This window comes from Ovis canadensis, chromosome 5 (assembly GCF_042477335.2).
Source record: "Ovis canadensis isolate MfBH-ARS-UI-01 breed Bighorn chromosome 5, ARS-UI_OviCan_v2, whole genome shotgun sequence".
Lineage (NCBI taxonomy): Eukaryota > Metazoa > Chordata > Mammalia > Artiodactyla > Bovidae > Ovis > Ovis canadensis.
The window spans coordinates 24185888-24210929 of record NC_091249.1 but is presented as its reverse complement, the minus strand read 5'-3'; the positions used below and the strand labels follow the sequence as shown (position 1 = coordinate 24210929).

General features: G+C 46.7%; 1 protein-coding gene across 21 annotated transcripts in view; it reads left to right on the top strand.

Annotated features, from left to right (window-relative positions):
- The window catches only part of ZNF333 (zinc finger protein 333), a 29250-nt gene extending 5359 nt beyond the window's left edge, over positions 1–23891 (top strand). The window contains exons 2-12 of one of the 21 annotated variants that reach the window (XM_069590747.1): positions 649–692; positions 1729–1852; positions 2817–2918; positions 8305–8387; positions 9543–9722; positions 11134–11221; positions 15952–16040; positions 16785–16911; positions 17308–17403; positions 18099–18175; positions 19270–23891. In XM_069590747.1, the coding sequence (XP_069446848.1) occupies positions 690–692; positions 1729–1852; positions 2817–2918; positions 8305–8387; positions 9543–9722; positions 11134–11221; positions 15952–16040; positions 16785–16911; positions 17308–17403; positions 18099–18175; positions 19270–20367 (2067 nt within the window). In that variant the 5' untranslated portion in view covers positions 649–689 and the 3' untranslated portion in view covers positions 20368–23891. The remainder of the gene's footprint in view (positions 1–648; positions 693–1728; positions 1853–2816; positions 2919–8304; positions 8388–9542; positions 9723–11133; positions 11222–15951; positions 16041–16784; positions 16912–17307; positions 17404–18098; positions 18176–19269) is intronic. The other 20 variants (XM_069590764.1, XM_069590757.1, XM_069590752.1 and 17 more) reach the window with 20 other exon arrangements.
- Positions 23892–25042: the final 1151 nt, after the last annotated feature.

Below are 25042 nucleotides of genomic sequence, written 5' to 3'. Positions count from 1 at the left end.
AGGTTTTTTTGTTAAAAAATTTTTTGTTGTTGTTGATGTGGACTTTTTATAATAATTTAATCTGTTAAAATGATGTTTCTGTTCTGTTTTGGTTTCTTGGCCATGAGGCATGTGGGATCTTAGCTGCCTTACCAGGGATAGAACTCGAACCCCCTGCATTGAAAGGCGAAGTCTTAATTACCAGACTATCAGGGGAGTCCCTTGAGGTGTTTTAAGGGAGCTTCCCAGGTGGCTCAGTGGTAAAGAATCTGCCTGCTAATGCAGGAGACTCAAGTTCGAAGGAAATGGTAACGCACTCCAGTATTCTTGCTTGGGAAATCGCATGGACAAGAGCAGCCTGGTGGGCTACAGTCCATGGTGCTGCAGAGAGTCGGACACAACTTAGTGACCGCACAACAACAACAAAGAGGAGAGGTGGTCCTTTTGTTACGTGAGAGGAGTCAGTAGAAATGGTCAGGGCCTGTGGTGTGAAAGATGATGAGGGGCCCAATATGTTGCGTATTGAAGTAAATTTCTGAGTAATTTGGCTGTTTGGCTTGGCGCCCTGCTCATGGTCCACAGAAAGGGAATTAATCACCCGGGCCAAAGCCCTGCTTGGTGTTCTGCTTCCTCTCGTTTCTCCTCTTACCTCCGTCTTTCTTATTGCAGGAAGGACACACACTGAAACTTTATACCCTGGCGCTGGTATCATGGTGAGGGGGAAGGTTGAGTCTGGATGGTTGTAGGGGTGGGATAATCTTGTACTGGGGGCCCTGTCTGCTCTCTCGGGAAGGGGAGGGAAGTGTGGAGCACCTTTAGGCCCATCCCCGGGACGTTTTAGCTTCTTTCAGTGCATGACCTGCAGTTCCAGAGGGAACTGGCTTGGATGGAGGGTTCCCAAAGCAATCCTGGGGTTTGGTACCTAATTCCGGAGTCTAATGGCAGTGAGGGGGCTCAGATTGAGCTGGCAGCCACAGAACTCCTCCACGGCCATCCCTGCCATCGCTTGTGAGACCTACCGAAAACACACGTGGCTCTAAAAATTAAGGTTAATTAAAATCCAACAAAATTTAAACCTTAGCTTCTCAGTTACCAAACCACATTTCTCAAGTGCTCAGGAGCCACACGTGCAGTGGCTGCCTTTTTTTGGAAAGTGCAGGCATAGAACATTCCATTCATGACAGAGAGCTTTACCAGTCAGTGCTGTTCTAGAGAATTCCGAGATTAAAAGGCCATCACGTTTCCCAGATGCAATGGAAGTCCAGTTTTAACAGGGATAAAACAATGACTCATCCTAGGGACTTCATGAAAATGAAAAGAGCAAGCTCAAACTTCTGATGCCTTGAATAAGGAGTTCAGGAAAACCTCAGTAAAGCTGAGAAGAACAGGCTCTGTCATCACTGGATAGTGCAGCAGCAGAGAGCCAACGCTTATACTGTCAGATTTGTCCAAATGTTAAAAGAAAGTAATTATTTTTGGTTGGGTACGCCATATGAGCTCTGTCCCAGCAACTCTTCAGTTTTGCCCTAGTAGCACAGTGACAACCACAGAGATGAACAGATGGGTGTGGCCATGTGCCAATAAAACTTTATTTAGACAAACAGGAGGCAGGCCAGGTTTGCTGAGCCCAGCTTTGCAGAGAACACTGAATATTCTCGCATTGGGTCTGCCTTCCCCAAGGGATAAACCCTCATTCTGTAGAATGGTGGGGGTGGTCCTTGCTGAGCCGCAATACATGCGCTGCCTTAGGAATCAGTCACCTTAGAGGATGTGGCGATGGAGCTGATCCAGGAGTGGACGTTGCTGGACGATGCTGGGAGGAACCTGTGCAGACACGTGCTGCAGGACAACTGCAGGACCCCGGCGGCCAGGGGTAAGGCTTTCGCTACTCTGGTTCTTCCTGTATGCAGAGGCTCTTTTTTTTTTCTTTTTAAATTATTTATTTATTTATGGCTGTGCTGGGTCTTTCTTTACTTGGGGCGAGAGGGACCTACTCTGGTTGTGGTGCGTGGGTTTCTCACTGCAGCGACTTCTCTTATTGTGGAGTACAAGCTCTGAGACGCGCAGGCTTCAGTAGTTGCGGCTCCCTGGGTCCAGACCACTGGCTCAGTAGTTGTGGTGCATGGGGTTAGTGGCCCCACAGCATGAGCGGTCTTCCTGGACCCGACACTGAACTCACCACGTCTCCTGCATTGGTAGGCGGGGAAGCCCTGCAAATGCCCTTTAAGTGCCTGCCATATGGCCACAGTGATGCGGTGTGGGTTTCATAAGGTTCTTCATTCATGGGCTTTCACAGGATAACAGCTGCATGCACCGAGTGGACTTCATTCTCTCTATAGTCAGGGCTTCCTGGTGGCTCAGATGGTAAAGAATCTGCCTGCATTGCGGGAGACTCAGGGTCGGTCACTGGGTCAGGAAGATCCTCTGGAGGAGGGAATGGCTACCCACTCCAGTATTCTTGCCTGGAGAATTCCACGGACAGAGGAACTACAGAGGAGCCTAGCGGGCTACAGTTCATAGCGGTTGCAACGAGTTGGACATGACTGAGCGACTAATACTTTCTCCATGGTCAGGACCTGCATGGGTCTCCTTGAGTTTGGCCTTGGAACTTTGAGAACCTCAGTTCGGAAGGGCAGAGAGGAGAGTGTTTGTGGTTTGGGCCCTTGTAAAGGAACCTCATTGAATTCATTAAAAAAAAAATTGAATGTGATTGCTTAGGTCCCCGCCTACTTGCTTGGCTTCAGGAGCTAAGGCTCAGGTGGAGAGTGGGCAGGCTGGGGAAGCATTTATTTTCCTCTGCAAGCCTTTCCTCCCTTGGCCCATATGTCCTTCTCCAGCAGCAGGGACTCCACCATGCAAAGCCAGTCTTGTCTCCCAGGTGGAGTCAAGAGAAGAGCTGAAAGCAGCAGAGCACGGTGTTCTCTATGCCACGGGTGTGGGTAAGTTCCCGGGGGCATAGGGTGTCGTGACCCACCCAGACTAGGGTTGAGGGGTGGGTGCTGCTGGGAAGTGTCAGTTTGAGAGTATTTGTAAGATTCTTTATTCTGAGGGGAAATAAGACTGTTTGGGGTGAGTTCCTCTACCTCTTCCTTTTTTCGCTTTCTAACTCTCCTCTAATTGTTGGTTTCAGATTCACGTTGATGTATGGCAGAAACCAGTACAACGTTGTAAAGCCGTTATCCTCCAATTAAAAATAAATAAATTAAAAGAGTTGAAAAAAAGATCTGTTTCAATTTCTATTTTTTAAGGTTTTTTTTTAAAGTGTATACTGTTTTTAAAATCAGAGGATAATTGCTTTAGTGTTGTGTTGGCTTCTGCTATTCCACAAGGCAAATCAGCCACAAGTATACACACATCTGCTCTCTCCTGAAGCTCCCTCCCACCCCACCGACCCCATGCCACCACTCTAGGTTGTCAGAGCACTGGTTGAGCTCCGTGTGTTACACAGCAACTTCCCACTTGCTATCCGTTTTGCATACGTGATGTATATGTTTCAGTGCTCCTCTCTCAATTCGTCCCACCCTCTCCTTCCCCCGCTGTGTACACAAGTCTGTTGTCTATGTCTGTGTCTCTATTCCTGCCCTGCAAATCAACTTGTCTTTTTTTTTTTTAAATTGAGATATTCACACACTGTAAACTTCACCCTTTTAAAGTGTGCAGTTCACAGGTTTTTAGTATATTCACAAAGTTGTGCAACCATCACCACTATCCAGCTCTGGAACACTTCCATCACCTCAAAAAGAAACCCTTTACTGATTAGCGGTCACTTCCCATCCCTCCTCCCGCAGCCCCCAGCAACTGCTAATCCACCTTCTGTCTCTGGATTTGCCTGTCCTGGACATTTCACACAGATGGACTCATACATCCATATCTGTCTTCTTTCACTCAGCATCATGTTTTCTGAGGCTCCTTCATGTCATAGCATGAGAGGCTTCATTGCTTTTTAAGGCCGAATGGCAGTCCTCCTTGTGGAAGGACCACGTTCTGTTGATCCATTCATCAGGTGGGGGATGTTTGTTTTCATTTTTGGTGGCTGTGAGTAGTGCCACTCTGAACACTTGTGAGCAAGAAGTTTTGTGGATGTGTTTTCGTTTCCCTTGAGTGTGAGAATTCCACTTAGGTGTGGAATTGCTGGGTCATTTTGTTAAACTTTCTGAGGAACTGCCAAATTGCTTTTAAAACATTTTTTTTTTCTTTTTAATTTTTTTTTTAATTGAAGGATAATTGCTTTACAGAATTTTGTTGTTTTCTGTCAAACCTCAACATGAATCAGCCATAGGTATACATATATCCCCTCCCTTTTGAACCTCCCTCCCATCTCCCTCCCCAACCCATCCCTCCAGGTTGATACAGAGCCCCTGTTTGAGTTTCCTGAGACATACAGTAAATTCCTGTTTGCTATCTATTTTACAGGTGGTAATGTAAGTTTCCATGTTACTCTTTCCATGCATCTCACCCTCTCCTCCCCTCTCCCCATCTCCATAAGTCTGTTCTCTATGTCTGTTTCTCCGTTGCTGCCCTGTAAATAAATTCTTCAGTACTGTTTTTCTAGATTCTGTATATGTGCGTTAGAATACGATATTTCTCTTTCTCTTTCTGACCTACTTCACTCTGTATAATAGATTCTAGGTCCATCCACCTCATCAGAACTGACTCAAATGAGTTCCTTTTTATGGCTGAGTAATATTCCATTGTGTATATGTACCATAATTTCTTTATCCATTCATCTGTGAACGGACATCTAGGTTGCTTTATGTTCTAGCTATTGTAAACAGTGCTGCAATGAACAGTGGGATGCATGTGTCTTTTTCGATTTTGGTTTCCTCAGGGTATATGCCTAGGAGCGGGATTATTGTGTCATATGGTGGTTTTATTCTTAGTTTTTAAGGAATCTCCATATTGTCTTTCATAGTGTCTGTATCAATTTACATTCCCACCAACAGTGCAAGGGTGTTCCCTTTTCTCCACACCCTCTCCAGCATTTATTGTTTGTAGACTTTTTGATGGCCATTCTGCCTGGTGTGAGGTGATATCTCATTGTGGTTTGGTTTGCATTTCTCTAATAATGAGCAGTGTTGAGCATCTTTTCATGTGTTTGTTAGCCATCTGTATGTCTTCTTTGGAGAAATGTCTGTTTAGGTCTTTTTCCCACTTTTTGATTGGATTGTTTGTTTTTCTGGCATTGAATTATATGAACTGCTTATATATTTTGGAAATTAACTCTTGGTCAGTTCTTCCATTTGCTATTATTTTCCCCATTCTGAGGGTTGTCTTTTCACCTTGCTTATAGTTTCCTTTGCTGTGCAAAAGCTTTTACATTTAATCAAGTCCCACTTGTTTACTCTTGTTTTTATTTCCGTTACTCTCGGAGGTGGGTCATAGAAGATCTTGCTTTATGTCAGAGAGTGTTCTGTCTATGTTTTCCTCTAAGAGTTTTATAATTTCTGATCTTACTTAGGTCTTTAGTCCATTTTGAGTTTAATCTTTGTGTATAGTGTTAGGAAGTGTTCTAATTTCATTCTTTTACACGTAGCTGTCCAGTTTTCCGAGAACCGTTTATCGAAGAGTCTGTCTTTTCCCCATTGTGTATTCTTGCCTCCTTTGTCAAAAATAAGGTACCCATAAGTGCATGGGTTTATTTCTGGGCTTTCTATCTTGTTCCATTGGTCTATATTTCTGTTTTTGTGCCAATACCATACTGTCTTGATGACTGTAGCTTTGTAGTATAATCTGAAGCCAGGAAGGTTGATTTCTCCAGCTCCATTCTTCTTTCTCAAGACTGCTTTGGCTGCTTGGGGTCTTTTGTGTTTCCGTATGAATTGTGAAATTTTTTTGTTCTAGTTCTGTGAAAAAGGCCATTGGTAGTTTGATAGGGATCGCATTGAATCTGTAGATTGCATGTGGTAGTCTAGTCATTTTTATAATATTGATTCTTCCTACCCAGGAACATAGAATATCTCTCCATCTATTTATGTTGTCTTTGATTTCTTTCATTAGTGTCTTATAATTTTCTTTGTACAGTTCTTCTGTTTCCTTAGGTAAGTTTATTCCTAGATTTTTAATTCTTTTTGTTGCAATGGTGAATGAGATTGATTCCTTAATTTCTCTTTCTGATTTTTCATTGTTAGTATATAGAAATGCAAGTGATTTCTGTATATTGATTTTATATCTTCCAACTTTGCTAAATTCACTGACTAGCTCTAGTAATTTTCTGACACTATCTTTAGGGTTTTCCATGTACATTATCATGTCATCTGCAAACAGTGAGAGCTTTACTTCTTTTCTGATCTGGATTCCTCATTTCTTTTTCTTTTCTGATTGCTGTAGCTAGGACTTCCAGAACTGTGTTGAATAATAGTGATGAAAGTGGACACCCTTTTCTTGTTCCTGATCTTAGGGGGAATGCTTTCAGTTTTTCACCATTGAGAATAATGTTTGCTGTAGGCTTATCATATATGACCTTTACTATGTTGAGGTAAGTTCCTTCTATGCCCATGTTTTGAAGAGTTTTAATCATAAATTGGTGCTGAATTTTGTCAAAGGCTTTTTTTGCATCTATTGAGATGATAATATGGTTTTATCTTTCAATTTGTTAATACAGTATATCACATTGATTGATTTGTGTATATTGAAGAATCCTTGCATTCCTGGAATAAACCCAACTTGACCAGGGAAGTCACAAGTTTGTCTTTATGGTGTGTTCCTGAATTCCGTTTGCTAAAATTTTGTTGAGGGTTTTTGCATCTATATTCATCGGTGACATTGGCCTGTAGTTTTCTTTTTTTGTGTGTTGTTTTTGTCTGGTTTTGGTATCAGAGTGATGGTCACCTCATAGAATGAGTTTGGAAATGTTCCTTCCTCTGCAGTTTTTTGAAAGAGTTTTAGAAGGACAAGCATTATCTCTTCTCTAAATGTTTGATAGAATTCTCCTGTGAAACCATCTGGTCATGGGCTTTTGTTTTTTGGGAGATTTTTGATCACAGCTTCAATTCAGTCAAACTGCTTTTGAGATTTGTTGTTCTTGTTCAGTTGCCAAGTCATGTCCAACTCTTTGTGACCGAATGGACTGTAGCACGCCAGGCTTCCCTGTCATTCACGATATCCCTGAGTTTGCCTAAGTCCATGTCTATTGTTTTGGTGATGCCATCCAACCTCTGATCCTTTGTTGCCCTCTTTTGAGATTAAGGACACTAATTTACCTTTCCCCCAGTGGTGGGTGAGGATTCTGATTTCTGCATGTCATACACACACTTTTTGTTTAGTTCTTTTTTTTAAATTTGAAAATATTTATTTATTTATTTATTATGGTGGCAGGTCTTAGTTGCAGCACAAAGGGTCTTTACTTGCAGTGGCATATGGGATCTTAGTTCTCTGACCTGGGATTGAACCCAGGTCCCCTGCATTGGGATTGTGGAGCCTTAACCAATGGACCACCAGGGAAGTCACAAGTTTGTCTTTAAAAAAAAAATTTTTTTTTCTTCTTCAAACTTTTTATTTTGTATTGGGGTATACCAGGTTCATCTTTATATTGAACATTTCTATATATATTTCTTGTTTGATTACATCTTGTTTCTCTGATAACACACTTTCTGGCAATATCAGTCTAAATCTCCGTGGAGGGGACTTCCTTGGTAGTCCAGTGGTTAAGAATCCACGTTCCAGTGTATGGGACATGGGCTCCATACATGGTCAGGGAACTGAGATCCCACATAGCGAGGGGCAACTAAGCCCCAGTGCTACACCTGGAGAGCCCTTGAGCTGCCTGTGGACCACAACTAGAGAGGTGCATGCACGGCAGCGAAAGATCCCTCATGCTGCAGTGAAGATCCCATGGGCCACAGTAAAGACCTAGCACAGCCAAAAATAAATAAATATTAAAAAAGTCTCCATGAATTCTTTTACCAGGAAAAGCCTCTGGTTTCCGCCTCATCCCGTCACTGCCCAGCTCTACACACAGCCCTACTCTTTAGAATCTCCCTTTGCTCGCTGCAGCAGTAAAGAATCCACCTGCCAATGCAGGAGACATAAGAGACTACCCCCAGGATCGGGAAGGTCCCCTGGAGGAGGAAATGGCGACCCCCTCCAGTATTCTTGCCTGAAGAATCCCATGGACAGGGAAGCCTGGCGGGCTACAGTCCATGGGGTCACAAAGAGTTGGACATGACTGAGCACACAGCACAACACAAGCTTGCTCACTGATACCTTCTACCTTTCAGTATTGTCCCAAGTTTAGGGTCAATATTAAAAAAAAAAGGTGTGTGTCAGTTTCATACCATGACTTCTTTCTGAAATAAGATAGTTTTTTTTCCCCCCCATTCATTTTAGACTGGGAATCTCAATTTACACCCAAAGAGCCTACTCCTCTGCAGGATATTTCAGAGGAAAACTCATCCTATGATTTCCAAATGGTAAGATTCATGGGGGCGATTCTTCATTCCCTGTTATAGGAGAAGGTGAGGAGTAGCTGAGTTGGATGTGCACACCAGGGCCAGGCAGACACTTGAGCCAAGGTGTTTCCTCCAGGACATGAAGTATCTGGAGGAAGCGCCCGTCTTGGGTGATTTAGGGTGGAGGGAATATTGGCTTGATGTGTGAGAACTGCATAAAGGAGGTGGTTCAGAGTGTGGGCTGTGGGTCACGGGAGATGTGGATAACTGACTGTGGCCCTGTGATTGATGGATGCCAGGTAGGCAGATACAGAACCTAGGAAAACACAGAACAGTGTTCATATGCAGAACGAAGTGCTCCCAACTTTTCTGTAAAAACCTTTTTAGGGACGCCCCTGGAAGTCTAGTGGTTAGGACTCTGCAGTTTTACTGCCAGGGTCTCAAGTTTAATCCCTGGTTGGTGAACAAAGATCTCACAAGCTGTGCAGTGCTGCCCGGAACAAAGCAAAAACCTTTCTAGTAAAATATCTTGCAGTGCCTCTGAGAGTTGGTGGTCTACCCTCCAGCTACGGGTCCCCCAGAACCAGAAAAGGGTCAGGTGTGTGCGTCCAAGTCCTTGGTGCAATTGGTCCTCAGACACCCTCGTTGGCTGGTGCCCACAGTGAAGTAGGGGAGTTGCCAGGTCTGAAACTGCCAGACCCACGTTGCCCAAATTCTTTTCTTAATTAATTAATTTGGCTAGGTCTTAGTTGCGACATGGGCTTCCCTGGTGGCTCAGACAGTAAAGAATCTGCCTGCAATGTGGGACCGACCTAGGTTCAATCCCTGGGTCGGGAAGATCCCCTTGGAGCAGAGAATGGCACCCTACTCCAGTATTCTTGCCTAGAGAATCACAGGTAGAGGAACCTGGCGAGCTACAGTCCATGGGGTCGCAAAGAGTCAGACATGACTGAGCAATTAACACTTTAGCTGTGACAAGTGGGATCTAGTTCCCTGACCAGGGATAGAACCCAGGCCTACTGCATCGGGAGTGCAGAGTCTTAGCCACTGGACCACCAGGGAAGTCCCACGGACCCCAAATTCTGATGGCACTACCCCCAAACTTTGGGTCTCTTATGGTGAGGACGGCCTACATACCACCTCTTCCTGCTTAGCACCCTCCATTCCTTTTCCCAGGGGCCAGAGCTGGACCTGAAGATAGAGATCAAGTCTGAGATGGAAGAGGAGGTGATGCCTCCGGCTCCAGAGGACTGGTCAGCTCTCCAGCAGTCTTCTGAATATGCAGTAAGTCTGGAAGGTGGTCTGCTAGGAGGGCCCCAGCCCCTGCCAAGAAGGCCCACGGTTCAGGATATGTCTGTAAGTGGGGAGGCAGGAGGGAGGGAGGAATGGAAGACCAACTAGATTGGAAATGGGGAACATGCTGGAGGCCCAGGCTTAGCTCCTGGTGAGAACTACTGACCAGGCCTTGGTGTTTCTGCATTGAGTGTAATTATCCCCAGTGTGGTGTCAGGCCCAGGGCAGTCCTAGGGGAGGGGGTTGCACCCAGGGTCCAGGTCTTGGCTCTCTGGGTCCAGATTTCCTTCTTTAATCCTTCCATCCTTTCCACGGCCAGGAAACCTGCAGGAATGAGCAGGTCCTGTGACCCAAGGGCTGTGTGGAGAGTGTCCAGGCTGGTAACCATGCTCTGGGCTTGGGGCCTTGTGTTTTGGTTCTGAGGTGGAGAGAGTTACAGAGAAGGACACTTTAAGGTGTGCTTGGAGCCCTGCCCTGAGGAGAAGGGGCCTATTCTCCCCTGTCTCCCACCCATCACCGGCCCTGAGGGACCAGCCACATTTGCTTCCCATTCTCCACCAAGTCCTGCCATCTTTTCCTCCGAAATATAAACCTGCCTCTGACTGCTCCTCCTGGCCCTAGTGCCACCACCTTGCCCAGAGCCACTGTTAGTTCTCCTGGACCCAGCCTCCTGCTGGACATGGAGGCCAGAGACATCCTATAGTAAGCAAGTCAGGCGCTTTCCTGGTGGTCCAGTGGTTTAAGAATCCACCTGCAGGGCACACGGGTTCGATCCCTGGTCCAGGAAGATTCCACATGCCACAGGGCCACTAAGACCGTGCACCACAACTACTGAGCCCGAGCTCTAGAGCCTAAGAGCCACAGCTATTGAGCCTGTTTTCTGCAAAAAGAGAAGCCGCTGTAGTGAGGATCCCCTCCCCACAACTAGAGAGTGCTGCACACCAGAACTAGAGAAAGCCCAGGCGCAGCAACGAAGACCCAGCACAGCCAAACGTAAATAGAAATTAAAAAAAAAAATACACAAGTTGGTTTAAACACCTTTCCTGAGGGAGTGGCCGTTGGTGTAGGAGGGTTCCCGTCCCTTCTCCCACAGCAGGGATTTTCCCCTTGGGAATAGTTTACTAACACCCTCTCATTTGCAGGGCTCCACCCATGCCTCCTGCCTCACTCCTCAGTCTACCGGCCATCCACTGCTCCTCTGTGCCCCAGGATGTCCCCCGCTCCCAGAGGCTGCTTATATGAGCCCTTCCTTACCCAGGCCCTCTCTCTCTGTCCCGTCTTGGACTTGAAATTTCATACTGAGTAGCTTTGTGTTGAGGAGTTGTAAACCTGGACATGGTGAATGAGCCTTGTCCCTCCTCTTAGCATGTTTCCCAAAGCAGGGCCAGTCACACCAGTTCAGTCTGGGTGAGCAGGTGTGAGCGGATCCCACCCACGCTGTGACTCTATAATCTGTGCCTGTCACTCTGTCCAGGGGCTGAAGGTGGCTGTGCAGATGCAGAGGGTGGCCACGCCGGAGCCTGCGCTGGGCCTCCCCAGACTGTGGAGGGCTGGGGGTGCTGGTGAGTGAGCGCCTGGTGGAATTACAGCCTGAGGGCCCTGCTGTGTTGTGTTCTGTTGTGTCTGCGAACTTGGATCCACCTTCCTTTCTTCTGACTGCAGTCGTTGTCTTAGGGAGAGAATATATAAAGTCATCTTATTTTTTGTGGGCTCCCCAGGTGGCACTCGTGGTAAAGAACCTGCCTGCCAGTGCAGGAGACAAAAGAGATGTAGGTTTGATCCCTGGATTGGGAAGACCCCCTGGAGGAGGGCATGGCAACCCACTCCAGTATTCTTGCCTAGAGAATCCCATGGACAGAGGAGCTTGGCATGCCACAGGCTGTGGAGTCGCAAAAGTTGGACACAACTGAAAATGTAGCACGTACAATATTCCATCGTATATATGTACCATGTCTTCTTTATCCATTTCTGTCTCAATGGACATTTAGGTTGGTTCGGTATCCTGGCTGTTGTAAACAGTGCTGCAGTGAACACTGGAGTGCATGTATCTTTTTCAGTTATGATTTTCTGCATGTATATGTCCAGGAGAGGGACTGCTGAGTCATATGGTAGTTCTGTTTTTAGTTTCTTTAGGCACCTCCATACTGTTCTCCATAGTGACTGTATCAATTTGCGTTCCCACCAACTGTGAAGGAGGATCCCCTTTCCCCACACCCTCTCCAGCATTTCTTGTTTGTAGATTTTTCGATGATGGCCATTCTGACAGGGGCCATCTGATACTTCACTGTAGTTTTGATCTGCATGTCTCTAATGACTAGCGATGTTGAGCATCTTTTCAAGTGCTTTTTGGCCATCTGTGCTATAAAGTACTCATGGAGTACTTGGAGTACTCTTGGCTCTTAAAGTACCCTGGAAGCGCTCTAGACTGTCATCTCGTGGTGAGAAGGGCACTGGGAAGCAGTTGCAGACAAACCCCTGACACCCTCCCACTGGGGGCTCGCTGTCTGACTGGGGAGTGTGTATGGAGTAGGCGTGTCAGGGGTCCCTAAAGCCACGCCCCAAACTCAGCTTACAGTTGTACTCATGGCTCTGATTTCGTCCAGAAAAGGAATGCAAAGCAAAACCAGCAAAGGGAAAGGGCTTTTGGGGTGACGCCTGGAGGAACCCAGGCACAAGCTTTCGGAGTCCTCTCCCAGTGGAGTCACACAGGACGTGCTTAATTCCTTCAGCAGCAAGCTGTCACAACATGTGCACAGTGAAATTTACAGGGAGGTTCCTTTTAGACTCAGAGCCCAGGGTTTTCCCTGGGGGCTGGTCATGTAGGCACCATCTGCCCAGCACATACCTAAACTCCAGGCTTCTGGAAAGAAAGCAGCCATCCAACATGGACCGCATTGTTTGAACAGACGGTTTAAGCAGAGTGAGCCCCTCTTATCAGTTAGGGTCAAGGGAGCTGTCTCGAAATCCAAGTTCTGGGACTTCCCTGGCAGTCAAGTGGTTAAGACCCCATGCTTCCAATGTAGGGGGCATGGGTTCAATCCCTGGTTGGGGAACTAAGATCCCACATGCTGTGTGGCCAGCTAAGGGCCAGCTTTGCCAGCTGGCCTTGCTAAGGAGAGCAGTCAGGAGGGCTATGTTAACTTTTGTCTGCACAGGAGGGAAGCATGGAACTATGTAAAATGTATTCAGGAGGTGAAGTTGAGATAGTTTGGTGGATCATGTATACATTCATTTACCAGAAAATTGGGGGCACTTATGGGAGGGGGACTGGGGGCTTCCCTGGTGGCCTCAACATTAAAGAACCCACCTGCCAATGCAGGAGAAGCATGCTGGCATCCCTATGGGACACCAGCAAGTGACGGGGCAGGAACTTGAACAGGAGTGGAGGAGGAGGCTGGGGGGTGGGTGCCGAAGCCCAGCAAAGTGGAAGTGTTTAGTTACTCATTCATGTCTGACTCTTTGTGACCCCGAGGACTGTAGCCTGCCAGGCTCCTCTGTCCATGGGATTTTTCAGGCAAGAATACTAGAGTGGGTTGCCATTCTCTTCTCTAGGGAGATCTTCCTGACCCAGGTCTCCCGCATTGCAGGCATATTCTTTACCAACTGAGCCACCAAAGAAGCCCTCCGAAGCCCGGGGCGGTGGGTTTTAAGATAGAGGGATTGGATGACTGAACATTTCTACTAGATCCTCCCTGTAGATGGAGGTCACAGGGGACCCTAGTGAGGTGCTGGTTGTTGAATGGTAGTGTTTCGGAACTGAATACAAGGTGAGGGAATGAATACAGAGATTGCCCATGATGGGGAACAAAGAGATAAAACAGTAGCCAGAGGGAAAGGTGGAGTATTAGAGCTGTATTGTGAGCCCCCCTCCCACCAGACTATCTATATTGAAGTTCTAACCCTTGGTACCTGTGAACGTGACCTTGTTTGGAAATAGGGTCTTCGCAGATGACGTCAGGTTAAGATGAGGTCATGACAGTGGACCCTAATCCCATATGAATTGTGCCATTTTAAGAAGGGGAAGATGCCTTGTGAAGACAGGGACACGTGGGGGCGAAGGTCATATGAGAACAGAGGCAGCGATTTGAGGGACGCAGTTATAAGCCCAGAACTGACCTTCATCATCAGAAGCCAAAGTTTTTCCAGTAGTCATGTATGGATGTGAGAGTTGGACCATAAAGAAAGTTGAGTGCCAAAGAATTGATGCTTTTGAATTGTGCTGGAGGAGACTCTTGAGAGTCCCTTCAACTGCACGGAGATCAAACCAGTCAACCCTAAAGGAAATCAGTCTTGAATATTCATTGGAAGGACTGATGCTGAAGCTGATGCTCCAATACTTTGGCCACCTGATGTGAAGAGCTGACTCACTGGAAAAGACCCTGATGCTGGGAAAGACTGAGGGCAGGAGGAGAAGGGGATGACAGAGGATGAGATGTTTGGATGGCATCACCGACTCAATGGACATGAATCTGAGCAAACTCCGGGAGGTAGTGAAGGACAGGGGAACTTGGTGTGCTGCAGTCCATGGGGTTGCAAAGAGTCAGATACGACTTAAGGGCTGAATCACAACAACAACCATAAGCCAAGAAAAGGCAAGGAATGACTCAGCTGGAGTTTCAGAGGGAGTGTGGCCCCGCTGATGGCTTGATCCTGGACTTCTGGCTGCCAGAACTCTGAGAGAATACAATTCTGTTGTTTTAAGCCACCCAGTTGTGGTATTATTATTATTTTTTTAATAGCTGCCCTGGGAAACTAATAACATGGGATCAGGATTGGACATGGTTCAGATTTAATGACCGAGGGAAAGGTTCCACTGAGAGAGGAAGTGGGGGTATAGAGAGATGGGATGGCAGGGCATCACTTCTCTTCTGTAACAGGCCAGAGTGAGGAGCCTGGTGTGGGGGAGGAATGTTATCAATCTGAAGACAGAAAAGGAAGGACACTTCCTTCTCAGGCAGGCTCCCAGGGAAGTGGTGGTTTCTCTGTGCTTGGCTTGTGGTAAGTCCTGGGTGGTACCAACCCTACAGAGTCAGGGCAGAGGAAGGGGCCCTGCAATCAGGGAGGAACAACTGACCCAGGGCTGAGTCAAGAGGGAGAAAGGAGCGCTGTAGAAACCTCAGAGTCTGTTGGTGAATCAAGACTGTGGCTCCAGAGATTTGGAATGGAGGAAATGTGTGTGTGTTTCTTTTCTTTTTTTTAAAGCACTTGTTAATGTTAAAAATAAAAACGTTTTAGTTGTTATTGGGGTATAGACAATTAATGATGTTGTGATAGTTTCAGGTGAACAGTGAAGCTGAGTCATATATATATATAGGACTCAGCTGTACGTATACATGTATCCATTCTCCTCCAAACTCCCCTCCCATCCGTGCTGCCACATAACATTGAACAGAGTTCCATGCGGAAGTACTTGATGCCATTTAATGAATTTCCCACCATGTGGCTTCAAGCTGGTGTGGTGCTGTTCAGTTGCTAAGTCGTGTCCAACCCCTCTTGCTCTCATGGACTGTAGCCTGCCAGGCTCCTCTGTCCCTGGGATTTCCCAGGCAAGAATACTGAAGTGGGTTGCCATTACCTTCTCTGCAAGCCCCTCCCACACCCTTAGTCTTCTCAGCTCTTCTGTAGAATTTGGCCTTCATGATGACAGGCTGCTTTGGGAGCTTTTTGTTCCCCAGATCTTTCTGATCACATCACATCAGTGATAGGGACAGCTTCAGTCTTGTTCTCAACAGCACTTATCTGGATCTTCTCACCGACCAAGGTTAACTGTTTATCAAGTTTGACAGTTGGACAGAGGCTCTAGTTCCTCTTTAAGTGGTAATGCCTTGTACTGACTTTCCCAAAGTCTCCTGCGTGATATTCGTTCAAGTTGATCCTGTGGTGAAACAGGCCAGCAGTGTTAGCTCAGCTTCCTGGGTGTTTCCCATGATGTGGCTGTGGCTCATGTGGCCCCTAAGTTTTCGTGTCTTAGTCTGGATGGCATACTGGCTGCTGAGATGAAAGAGCTGTGTGTGTTTTTGTATATTTCTGTGTGTTTGTGTGTGTGCTTGTGTATGTATCTCTGCATGTAGTGTATGCATGTGTGTGTACGGGTGTGAGTGAGTGTGCCCACGTGCCCAAGTAGCTGTGGGTGTGTGCAAGCATATGTGCATGCACGTCTCAGTGTACAGTATGTGTGTGTGTGTGTGTGTGTTTGTCCAAGGGAGTGTGTGCACCTGTGGTCACTCACAGTCAAGGTGTGCAGCCTCAGCCCTGCTGCTGAGACCCTCATGGCTTTCCTCTTCTCCTGCAGCTTTGTCCGCTCAGGGCCCTGCCTGGCTCCAGAAGCGGAGCACAGAAGAAGAAGCCATGACTCCTGGGGGACTGACCACCTGTCCACAGGTAAGCAAGAACTCCTTGCTCTTCTTCCTGCTTTGCCTCCTTGTCCCCTCCCCCTGTCTGGGAGCTTCTCAACCCCACAGGGCTGGTGTCCAAGCTTCCAGGCACTGGGCCTGTAGTGGTGGGTGAGCAGTGACCTCACTTGCTGGACCCTGGGGTTAAGGGCAAGGATTTCCAGGCTAGTAGTTGTTTTATTGTGAATCATTTATTTTCTTCTGGCTGCACTGGGTCATTGTAGCTGCGCTCAGGCTTTCTGTAGCTGCAGCGAGCAAGGGCCACTGTTCGTTGCAATGCACGGGCTTCTCATTGCAGTGGCATCTCTTCTTGTGGCGCATGGGCTCTGGGTGCACGGGCTTCAGTAGTTGTGGCACTTGAGTTCAGTAGTTGTGGCACGTGGGCTTAGTCACCCTGTGGCATGTGGGATCTTCCTGGATCAGGAATCGAACCTGTGTCCCCTGCATTGGCAGGCAGATGCCACCAGGGAAGTCCTGGCTAGTTGTTAATAGCTAGGTCCTGTCATGAAGTTGAGGTCCTTGGCTGCCACACTTCGGGATGCTCTCATTTTTGGAGGGAAGAATAGATGGAGAAAAGTTCCAGTTCTGAGGCCTGAGCTGAGGGACCTTAGAACCATATCTGAACATCCTGTGCACAGGAGTCTCCCTTCCCCAGGCCTGCAAACCCCTCACTGTCCTCTCAAGTCCTGGGGGGGAGCTGGCCTCTGGCTGAGCCCCTGGATGTGCATTTTAGGAGCCAGTCACCTTCGCAGATGTGGCCGTGCTGTTCACACCGGAAGAATGGCTGTTTCTAGACTCTTCCCAGAAAAGCCTCTACAGAGATGTGATGCTGGAGAACTACAGGAACGTGGCCTCTGTGGGTAAGGCCAGCCTTGCTGCTTCATGCACACATGCTTGCAGCCACTGTGGGTTCCCAGAATTCAGAGGTGAAGAGACAGACAGGTCCTGCCCTCGTGGTGCTTATTATAGTCTTGTGGCTTCCTCATGGAAATGAAAGGCCTGTCTGCTCTTCTGGGCTTCTTAAGTGCCTTCTTGAGCCAGGCCCTGGATTGCGGGGGTTAGAGAGTCCTACTGTTCTTCGGGATCCATTGAGGGAGCTTGTACTTTAGTTCCTTTGTGAAGGAAGCTTACATCAGAATGTAAGCATGCCCTTTTTGCTGTTCTCATCTCCAATGACCCTGAAGACTTCAGAGTATCAGCCCCTGTTGTGTGGCAGGCACAGTCTGCTCACACCCTGCATCTTTTCCCATGAGCAGGTGATCAACTCTGCAAAACTAGGATGTCTTCCCATTTGGAGCAAAGAGAAGAGCTGTGCGTCACTGAGAGAGGGATCTTCCCAGGATCCCACTTAGGTGAGCACCAGGCAGGCGAGGGGAGCACCAGCTCTGGTTGCTAAGATGAGTGTGTTAGATTTAGAAACACTTTCAGTATCCTTGATGGGGAAGGCTGTTGGGTTGAGCTTCCTCAGTAAATTTCACTTTCGTTCCTCTTTCCCTTGCCTTTTTACCTCTAATACTTTACTCTGGCTTCATAGAGCATAGACTAAATTATCCTACCTCCTTTTTACATTTAGCACTTTCATGTGTATATTTCATCCAGTTCCTCCCCACTCTGTTTTTAACTAATACTTTCTGTCAACATCAGGCTCAGTCTTCATGGAGTCTTTTCTTAGAAAATTATCTACTATTTCCACTCCTTATTCCTGTGATTACTTAACTCTTCACATAGCCAAACACCTTAAAAATTTTTTTTGCTCCTTAATATGTTCCTTTTTAAAAAAAAAAAATTTATTTTTTGGCTACATCATGTGGCATGTGAGATCTTAGTTCCCCAACCAGAGATCGAACCTTGACCCCCTGCATTGCAAGTGTGGTTTCTTAACCACTGGACCAGGGAAGTCCTGATATGTTCCTCTTATTCAGTTTCTTCACATATTTAGGATCAATATTAAAAAAAAAATCTGCATGTAGCTAGCTTACTGGTCCTTTTGATCCCAGAGTTTCCTTCCCTGTGCACTTGATATTTCCTCCCCCTTAATTCATTCCAGGTCCTCACCTTCAATACCAAGACTCAATTCCTAATCAAGATATTTTGGCGGCAATTCCATCCATTGGCATGAAAAGGGTAAGACATAAAGGGATTATTCTTGGTCCTCTACAGTAGGAAAAGCCTGGGATTGCTGTAGGCTAGAAACTCAAGAAGCTCAGAGAGATATTCAAGGCAAGTGGCACTCACCTAGGAGAAAGCAGTTTGTTGGGAATCTGTGAATGTCATGAACTGGGGAAAAAAAACTCTAAATGTAGATCAATATGTATCTTCACAGAGTCCCCAAAGCTAGTCGTTTTTAAAACCTTTGTATGTTGTATTGGGGTATAGCTGATTAACAGTGCTGTGTTTCAGGTGAATGTTCAGTTTCGCGTGAACAGTGAAGGGACTCAGCCATACAGAGACGTGTCTGCATTCTCTCCCACACTCCCTCCCATCCAGGCTGCCACATAACACTGAGCAGTTTCCTGTGCTATACAGCAGGTCCTTGTTGTTACCCATCTTAGATATAGCAGTGTGTACATGTCCATCCCAACCCAAACTCCCTAACTGTCCCTTCATGTCCCCCCACCCCCCTGCCAGCCAGCAGCCGTAAGTTTGTACTGTTAAGTCTGTGAGTCTGTTTCTGCTTTGCTAGTGAGGTCATTTATATCGTTTCTTTTTAGATTCCTTGTATAAGGGACGTCATAGGATAGTTCTTCTCTGACTTACTTCACTCCATGTGACAATCTCTAGGTCCATCTGTGTTGCTGCAAATGGCATTATTTCATTCGTTTTAATGGCTGAGTAGTAGACCATTACTTTATCTTCTTTATCCATCCCTCTATCGATGGACATTTAGGTTGCTTCCATGTCTTGGCTGTTGTAAACAGTGCAAAGTTTACCATTTTTGTAAATCTGACATAGATGTAGAACATTCAAGACTTACTTTAGCCTTTAACAATTAAAAAAAAAAATCTTTTTCTAAGAAGTCCCATGAAGGTAATGAAAATGATAGCTCTTTGTGGCAGAGTATCCTCTTGAAGGAACTCAGGGTAGCAATGGCAGAGATACACTAGGCCGGTAAAAGTTTGAGCTATAGGACCGCCTCTCTCCTACACACAGTTTGCTTGTGGGAGAATACCTGTGACTGAAGTAAAGCCTCTGGTCTTCCCATTTTCCTCAATTGACAGGAGCCACCTCAGGTCGGAGAAAACCTCTATAAATATGATGAGCTTGGAAAGCCCTTTGACAGCATCAAACCGCTTTTTCAGTACCCACAATTTCCTACTGAGGGAAACCCATTTGAAGGTCGAGAGAGCCGAAAATCCTTCCTCCGGACCACCCGCCTCATCGTGCCTGAGAAGGTCCCGAGCGGGGATAAAACCTACACGTGCGACAAATGTGCAAGATCCTTCAGGTACAGCTCTGAGCTCATCCGTCACGAGAAGACGCACACCGCGGAGAAGTGCTTCGAGTGTCAGGAGTGCCGGCAGGCCTTCAAGTACTTCTCCAACTTGCGGCGCCACCTGAAGACCCACGGCGGCGAGAAGCCCTTCGAGTGCAGCCAGTGCGGGAAGACCTTCACGAGGAACTTCAACCTGATCCTGCACCAGAGGAACCACATGGGCGAGAAGCCCTACTCATGCAAGGACTGTGGGAAGGCTTTCACCCAGCCATCCTCCCTGCGGAGCCACATGAGGACCCACACCGGAGAGAAGCCCTTCGAATGCTGCCACTGTGGGAAGACCTTCCGGGAGCACTCGTCGCTGAAGACGCACGTGCGGACCCACACCAGAGAGAAGCCCTACCAGTGCAACCACTGCGGGAAGCCCTTCCGCACGAGCACCAACCTGAACGTGCACAAGAGGATCCACACGGGTGAGAAGCTGTACGAGTGCGCCACCTGCGGGCAGGTCCTGAGTCGGCTCTCCACCCTCAAGAGTCACATGCGGATCCACACCGGGGAGAAGCCCTACCCGTGCCCGGAGTGCGGGCGCGCCTTCGGGGAGCCCTCCTCCCTCAGGAAACACGCGAGGACCCACACCGGCAAGAAGCCCTACGTGTGCCCGCAGTGCGGGCGAGCCTTCGGCCAGTCCTCGCACCTCATCGTCCACGTGAGAACCCACACCACAGGGAGACCCTACGAATGCACTCAGTGTGACAAAGCCTTCCGACACAGCTCTTCACTCAGCGTGCACAAGAGGATTCACGCCAGGGGAGAAAACGTCAGGACTGGCGACCTGCCTTTACCTGTGTCTCTTCCCATGGAAGGGCCCCTTGCTGATTAACTTCCTGTTTCTACAGACTCAACATCTGGGGACATAATCATCTCTCACAGTACTCCTTTAGCGACATCCTATATGGTGGCTCAGTGGTGAAGAATTGCCTGCCAGTGTAGGAGAGGAGGGGTGTATCCCTGGGTTGGGAGGATCCCCTGGAGAAGGAAATGGCAACCCACTCCAGTATTCTTGCCTGGGAAATCCCGGGGATCCTGGTGGGCCGCAGTCCCTGGGGTCACAAAGACTCAGACATGACTGAGCACGTGCACACACACACATAACACACCACAAGCAGAGTGTGTGATCTTTATGTTGTTGAATGTTAAGTATTTGTGGAGATTTGCTTTTAGGGCTAGGGCTTCCCTGATGGCTCAGGCGGTAAAGCGTCTGCCTGCAATGCTGGAGACCTGGGTTCAGTCCCTGGGTTGGGAAGATCCCCTGGAGAAGGAAACAGCAACCCACTCCAGTACTCTTGCCTGGAAAATGGCATGTCTTGGTAGTTGCCTGCCAAAACTTCCCCTTCTTACCTGCAAAATCATCTAGGTTTTATTTGTTCAGATTGGGACTATGCAATGTATATATATATATATTTGTGGCTTAAAGCAAGAGAATTTTATTCTCATACTTCTGGAGGGCAGAAGTTGAAATCAAGGTGTCTGCAGGGCCACGTTCCCTCTAAAGTCTCTAGGAGAGGAGGCTTCTTTGCCTCTTCCCACTTTTGGTGGCCCCAGGTGTGCCTTGCCTTGTGGCAGCATCGTCCCCATCGCTGCCTCCATCTTCAAATGGCCTTCTCCACTGTGTGTCTGTGTCCTCTCCTGTGTCTTCTAAGTGTCTCTTATAAGGACACATCATTGGATTTAGGGTCTACCCAGATATGCAGGATGGCCTCATCTCAAGATCTTTAATTTAATGACATCTACAAAGACCCTTTTCCAACTGAGTTCACAACCGGAGTTTCTGGGTGGACATGTCTTTTGGTGATGGTGGTGGTGGGGGCCGCATTCAATCCACTACACCATCAGGGAATGTGCATGATTAAAATACTTCCACCTCCCTGTCCTTGCTGGCAGGGGAGGCCACGTTCTCCAGTCCTGGCCAGCAAGAGACGTCATTGAGTGTGAGTCCTGGGGAAGATGTCACAAAGGAATGGTTTCATTTAGCCAGATCCCTCTCCTTCCCTGGTGGCTTGGACAGTGAAAAATCTGCCCACAATGTGGGAGACCCAGCTTCAATCCCTGGGTCAGGAAGATCCCCTGGAGAAGGGAATGGCTACCTACTCCAGTATTCTTGCCTGGAGTATTCCATGAACAGAGGAGTCTGGCGGACTACAGTCCATGGGGTCACAAAGAGTCTTCAGACACGACTGAGCGACTAACACTTTCACTTTCTCTCCTTCTTGCCTTTTGTACAAGCGGGCACCATATCTGGTGCTAGAGGAGGCGTCCTGTGACCACGAGGGCGAAAGCCACAGTCTAGAATGTGGGGGACTTCCCTAGTGGTCCAGTGGTTAGGACTTTGAGCTTCCAATACAGGGCTGAGGGTTTGATCCCTGGTCAGGGAACTAAGATCCCACAGCTGTATGGTGCTGCCAAATTAAACATATAAAAATAATAGATTAAAAAAGAATAGACTGTGGCCAGAGCTACAACCATCCTGGTTCCCCGGTTGGTATCCTTGTGTGGGTGTACCAGCCCTGAGTTGTTTGTTTCTGGACATCTTGTTTACATGAAAATGATGCACTTCTTACTGGTACATGACATTGTCTTTTTTTGGGGGAGGGAAGTCTGGGGGAGGGCAGGGATGGGTTTATTGTGGCTGAATGCAGTCTCTAACTGATGCACTTAATATATGGTTCATTTTTATAAATGCTTCTTGGATGGTAGAAATCAATGTATTGTATCCTACAAATGTCCACTAGATGGAGCATGCTCTTTGTGTATAAAAGTCTTTTACCCATTTAAAAATACTGGTTTCTGTCTTAGCTCAGGCTGCTATAACAAAAATACTGGGTGGCTTACAAACAGCAGAAATTTATTTCTCACAGTTCCTAGAGGTAGGAAGTCCAAGATCACGGCTGGCAGATTTGATGTCTGCTGAGGCCCCACTTCCTGGTTCATAAATGGCCATCTTCTTGCCATGTCTCACATGGCAGAAGGAGAGCAAGAGAGCTCCCTGGGGTCTCTTTTGTAAGGGCACTGATCCCATTCATGAGGACTCCATCCCTACAACCTAATTACCTCCCAAGGGCCTCATCTAACACCATCCCCTTGGGAGTTAGGCTTCAGCATGTCAACTCCAGGGAGCACCAACATTCAGTCCTTAGCAGTTTCCAGCCTATCATTTACTGAGAAAGTTACATTAAACTCTCCCACCATATGTATGAATTGCTGAATGAGTGTTTTAATTCTGTTAGTTTTAAATTTCATATATTTTGAAGCAATGGGATTAAAAGATTTTTGACATCTTGTAAGCTTTCAGTTAATTATTCCTTTTATTCTTATAGTGGCCATCTTTCTCCCTAGCAATGAGTATTCAGCCATTCATCATCATAATAGCAAATGGTTATTTAGTGCTTATTATTGCTAGATAGTATTATAGCTACTACCCTAAACTTTGTATCTTTTAAGTTATTTAGTCCTTACAATGACACTTTGAGGAAGGTACTGTTATTATCCCCAATTCACAGATGAGGAAACTGAGGCCTGATAAGTTGAGTTAACTGAGGTCCTGCAGGTGGTAAGTGACAGTCTGGCTTTCTCTACAGAACTTCACTGCAGGGAGCTGTTCTCTATTTTTCCCTGTACTCAGAGTTCTGTTTTTGTGTTTTAAAGCTTTTTTGTTTTTTTTTTTTTCCCCACACACTGAAAGGCTTTGTGGGATCTCAGTTCCCTGACAAAGGATTGAACCCACACCCTTGGCAGTGAAAGTGCAGAATCCTAACCACTGGACTGCCAGGGAATTCCCCTAAAGTTCTTTAATTGAGACGTAACTTATATAAAAGTCCGTAAGTCTCAGTGTTCACCTCAGTGAATTTTATGTATATATCTATACCACTCTAGAGAAAGGAATGGCTACCCACTGCAGTATTCTTGCCTGGAGAAGTCCATGGACAGAGAGCCTGGTGGGCTACAGTTGACAGGGTCACAAAGTTGGGCATGATTGAGTGACACTTTCACACCACATCAAAAAGAAAATATTCCATCTTCCCAGAAGGTTCTCTTGGGCCCGACCCAGGTCAATGAGCCCCATCTCCAGAGTTAACCAGTATTCTGACTTCTAGCACCACAGATTTGTTTTTCCTGTTCAGAAAAATAGAACCACACAGTACACCTTCTTGTGTCTGATGTTTTCACTTAATATAGTGCCTATGAACTTTATCTTTGTCACATTATCAGTAGATCTCTTTTAAAATTGCTGTGTAATATTCCATTGTCTGAATACACTACAGTTAAAAAAATTTCACTCTGTTCATGGACATCTGGGTTCTTTCCCAATGCTGTTATGAATAAAGCTGCTATGAGTATTCTTGTGTACATCTTATTGTGAACATATCTTCTTATTTCTCTTGGGTGTAAAACCTAGACATGGAATTTCTGGGTCATTGCATAGGCATATTTTTAGCTTCAGTAGATACTGCTAAACAGTTTTCCAGAGTGGTTGAAACAGTTCATACTTCCATCATCAATTGGGAATCCCTGGTGACTCAGTGGGAAGTGGTAAAGGAGCAGACCACCTGCAATGGAGGAGATGCCAGTTCAGTTCCTGGGTTGGGAAGATCTCCTGGTGAAGGGAACGGCAACTCACTCCAGTATTCTTGCCTTGGAAATCCCATAGACAGAGGAGTCTGGTGTGCTACAGTCTGTGGGGTTGAGAAAGTGTCGGACATGACTGGCTAAACAACCAACCACTACATCAGTAGATTAAAGTTTCATTTGCTTCATATTCTTGACAGCACATGCTACTGTCAATTTACTTATAGCTGTATTAGTGGGTAAGTGATTTCTTATGTTTTATCTTGCTTTGTTTTGTGTGTGTGAATAGTGATGTTGTAGATTGCTACATGGTAATTTCATCCATTCTCTTATGTACACCTCTCTTCAGTGTGACTTTGATGCTCCTCTTATCAAGAGGTGGAGTTTATTTCTCTACCCTTTGAAGATGAACTTGATCACATGACTTTCTTTGGTCAGTGAAACATTATCAAACATGAGAGAAGCTAGAAAAACACATTGGGGGACTTCCTTGGTGGTCCAATGGTTAAGAATCCACCTGCCAGTGTAGGGGACACTGGTTTGATCCCTGGTCCAGGAAGATCCCACAGGCCATGGAGCAACTCACTCTGTGAGCTACAACTATTGAATCTGTGTTCTAGAGCCCGGGAGCTGTAGTTAACTGAAAACTGTCCATCCTAGGGCCTGTGCTCTGAAACAAAGGGAACCCACCACAATGGGAAGCCTGTGCACCGTACTAGAGAGGAGCCCCTGCTTACTGCAACGAGAGTAAGCAATGAAGACCCAATGCAGCCAAAGTTAATAATTAAAAAAAGGAAAAACACATTAGGCTTTGCCATCTTTTAGCTCAAGATTAGGTTCTTGGCAGTGTGATGAAGCCTGGGCCAGCCTCCTCCAGGAGTAGACACCACATGGAGAGAGAGGATTCGTTGATGGTCAGCAACAATCCTCAG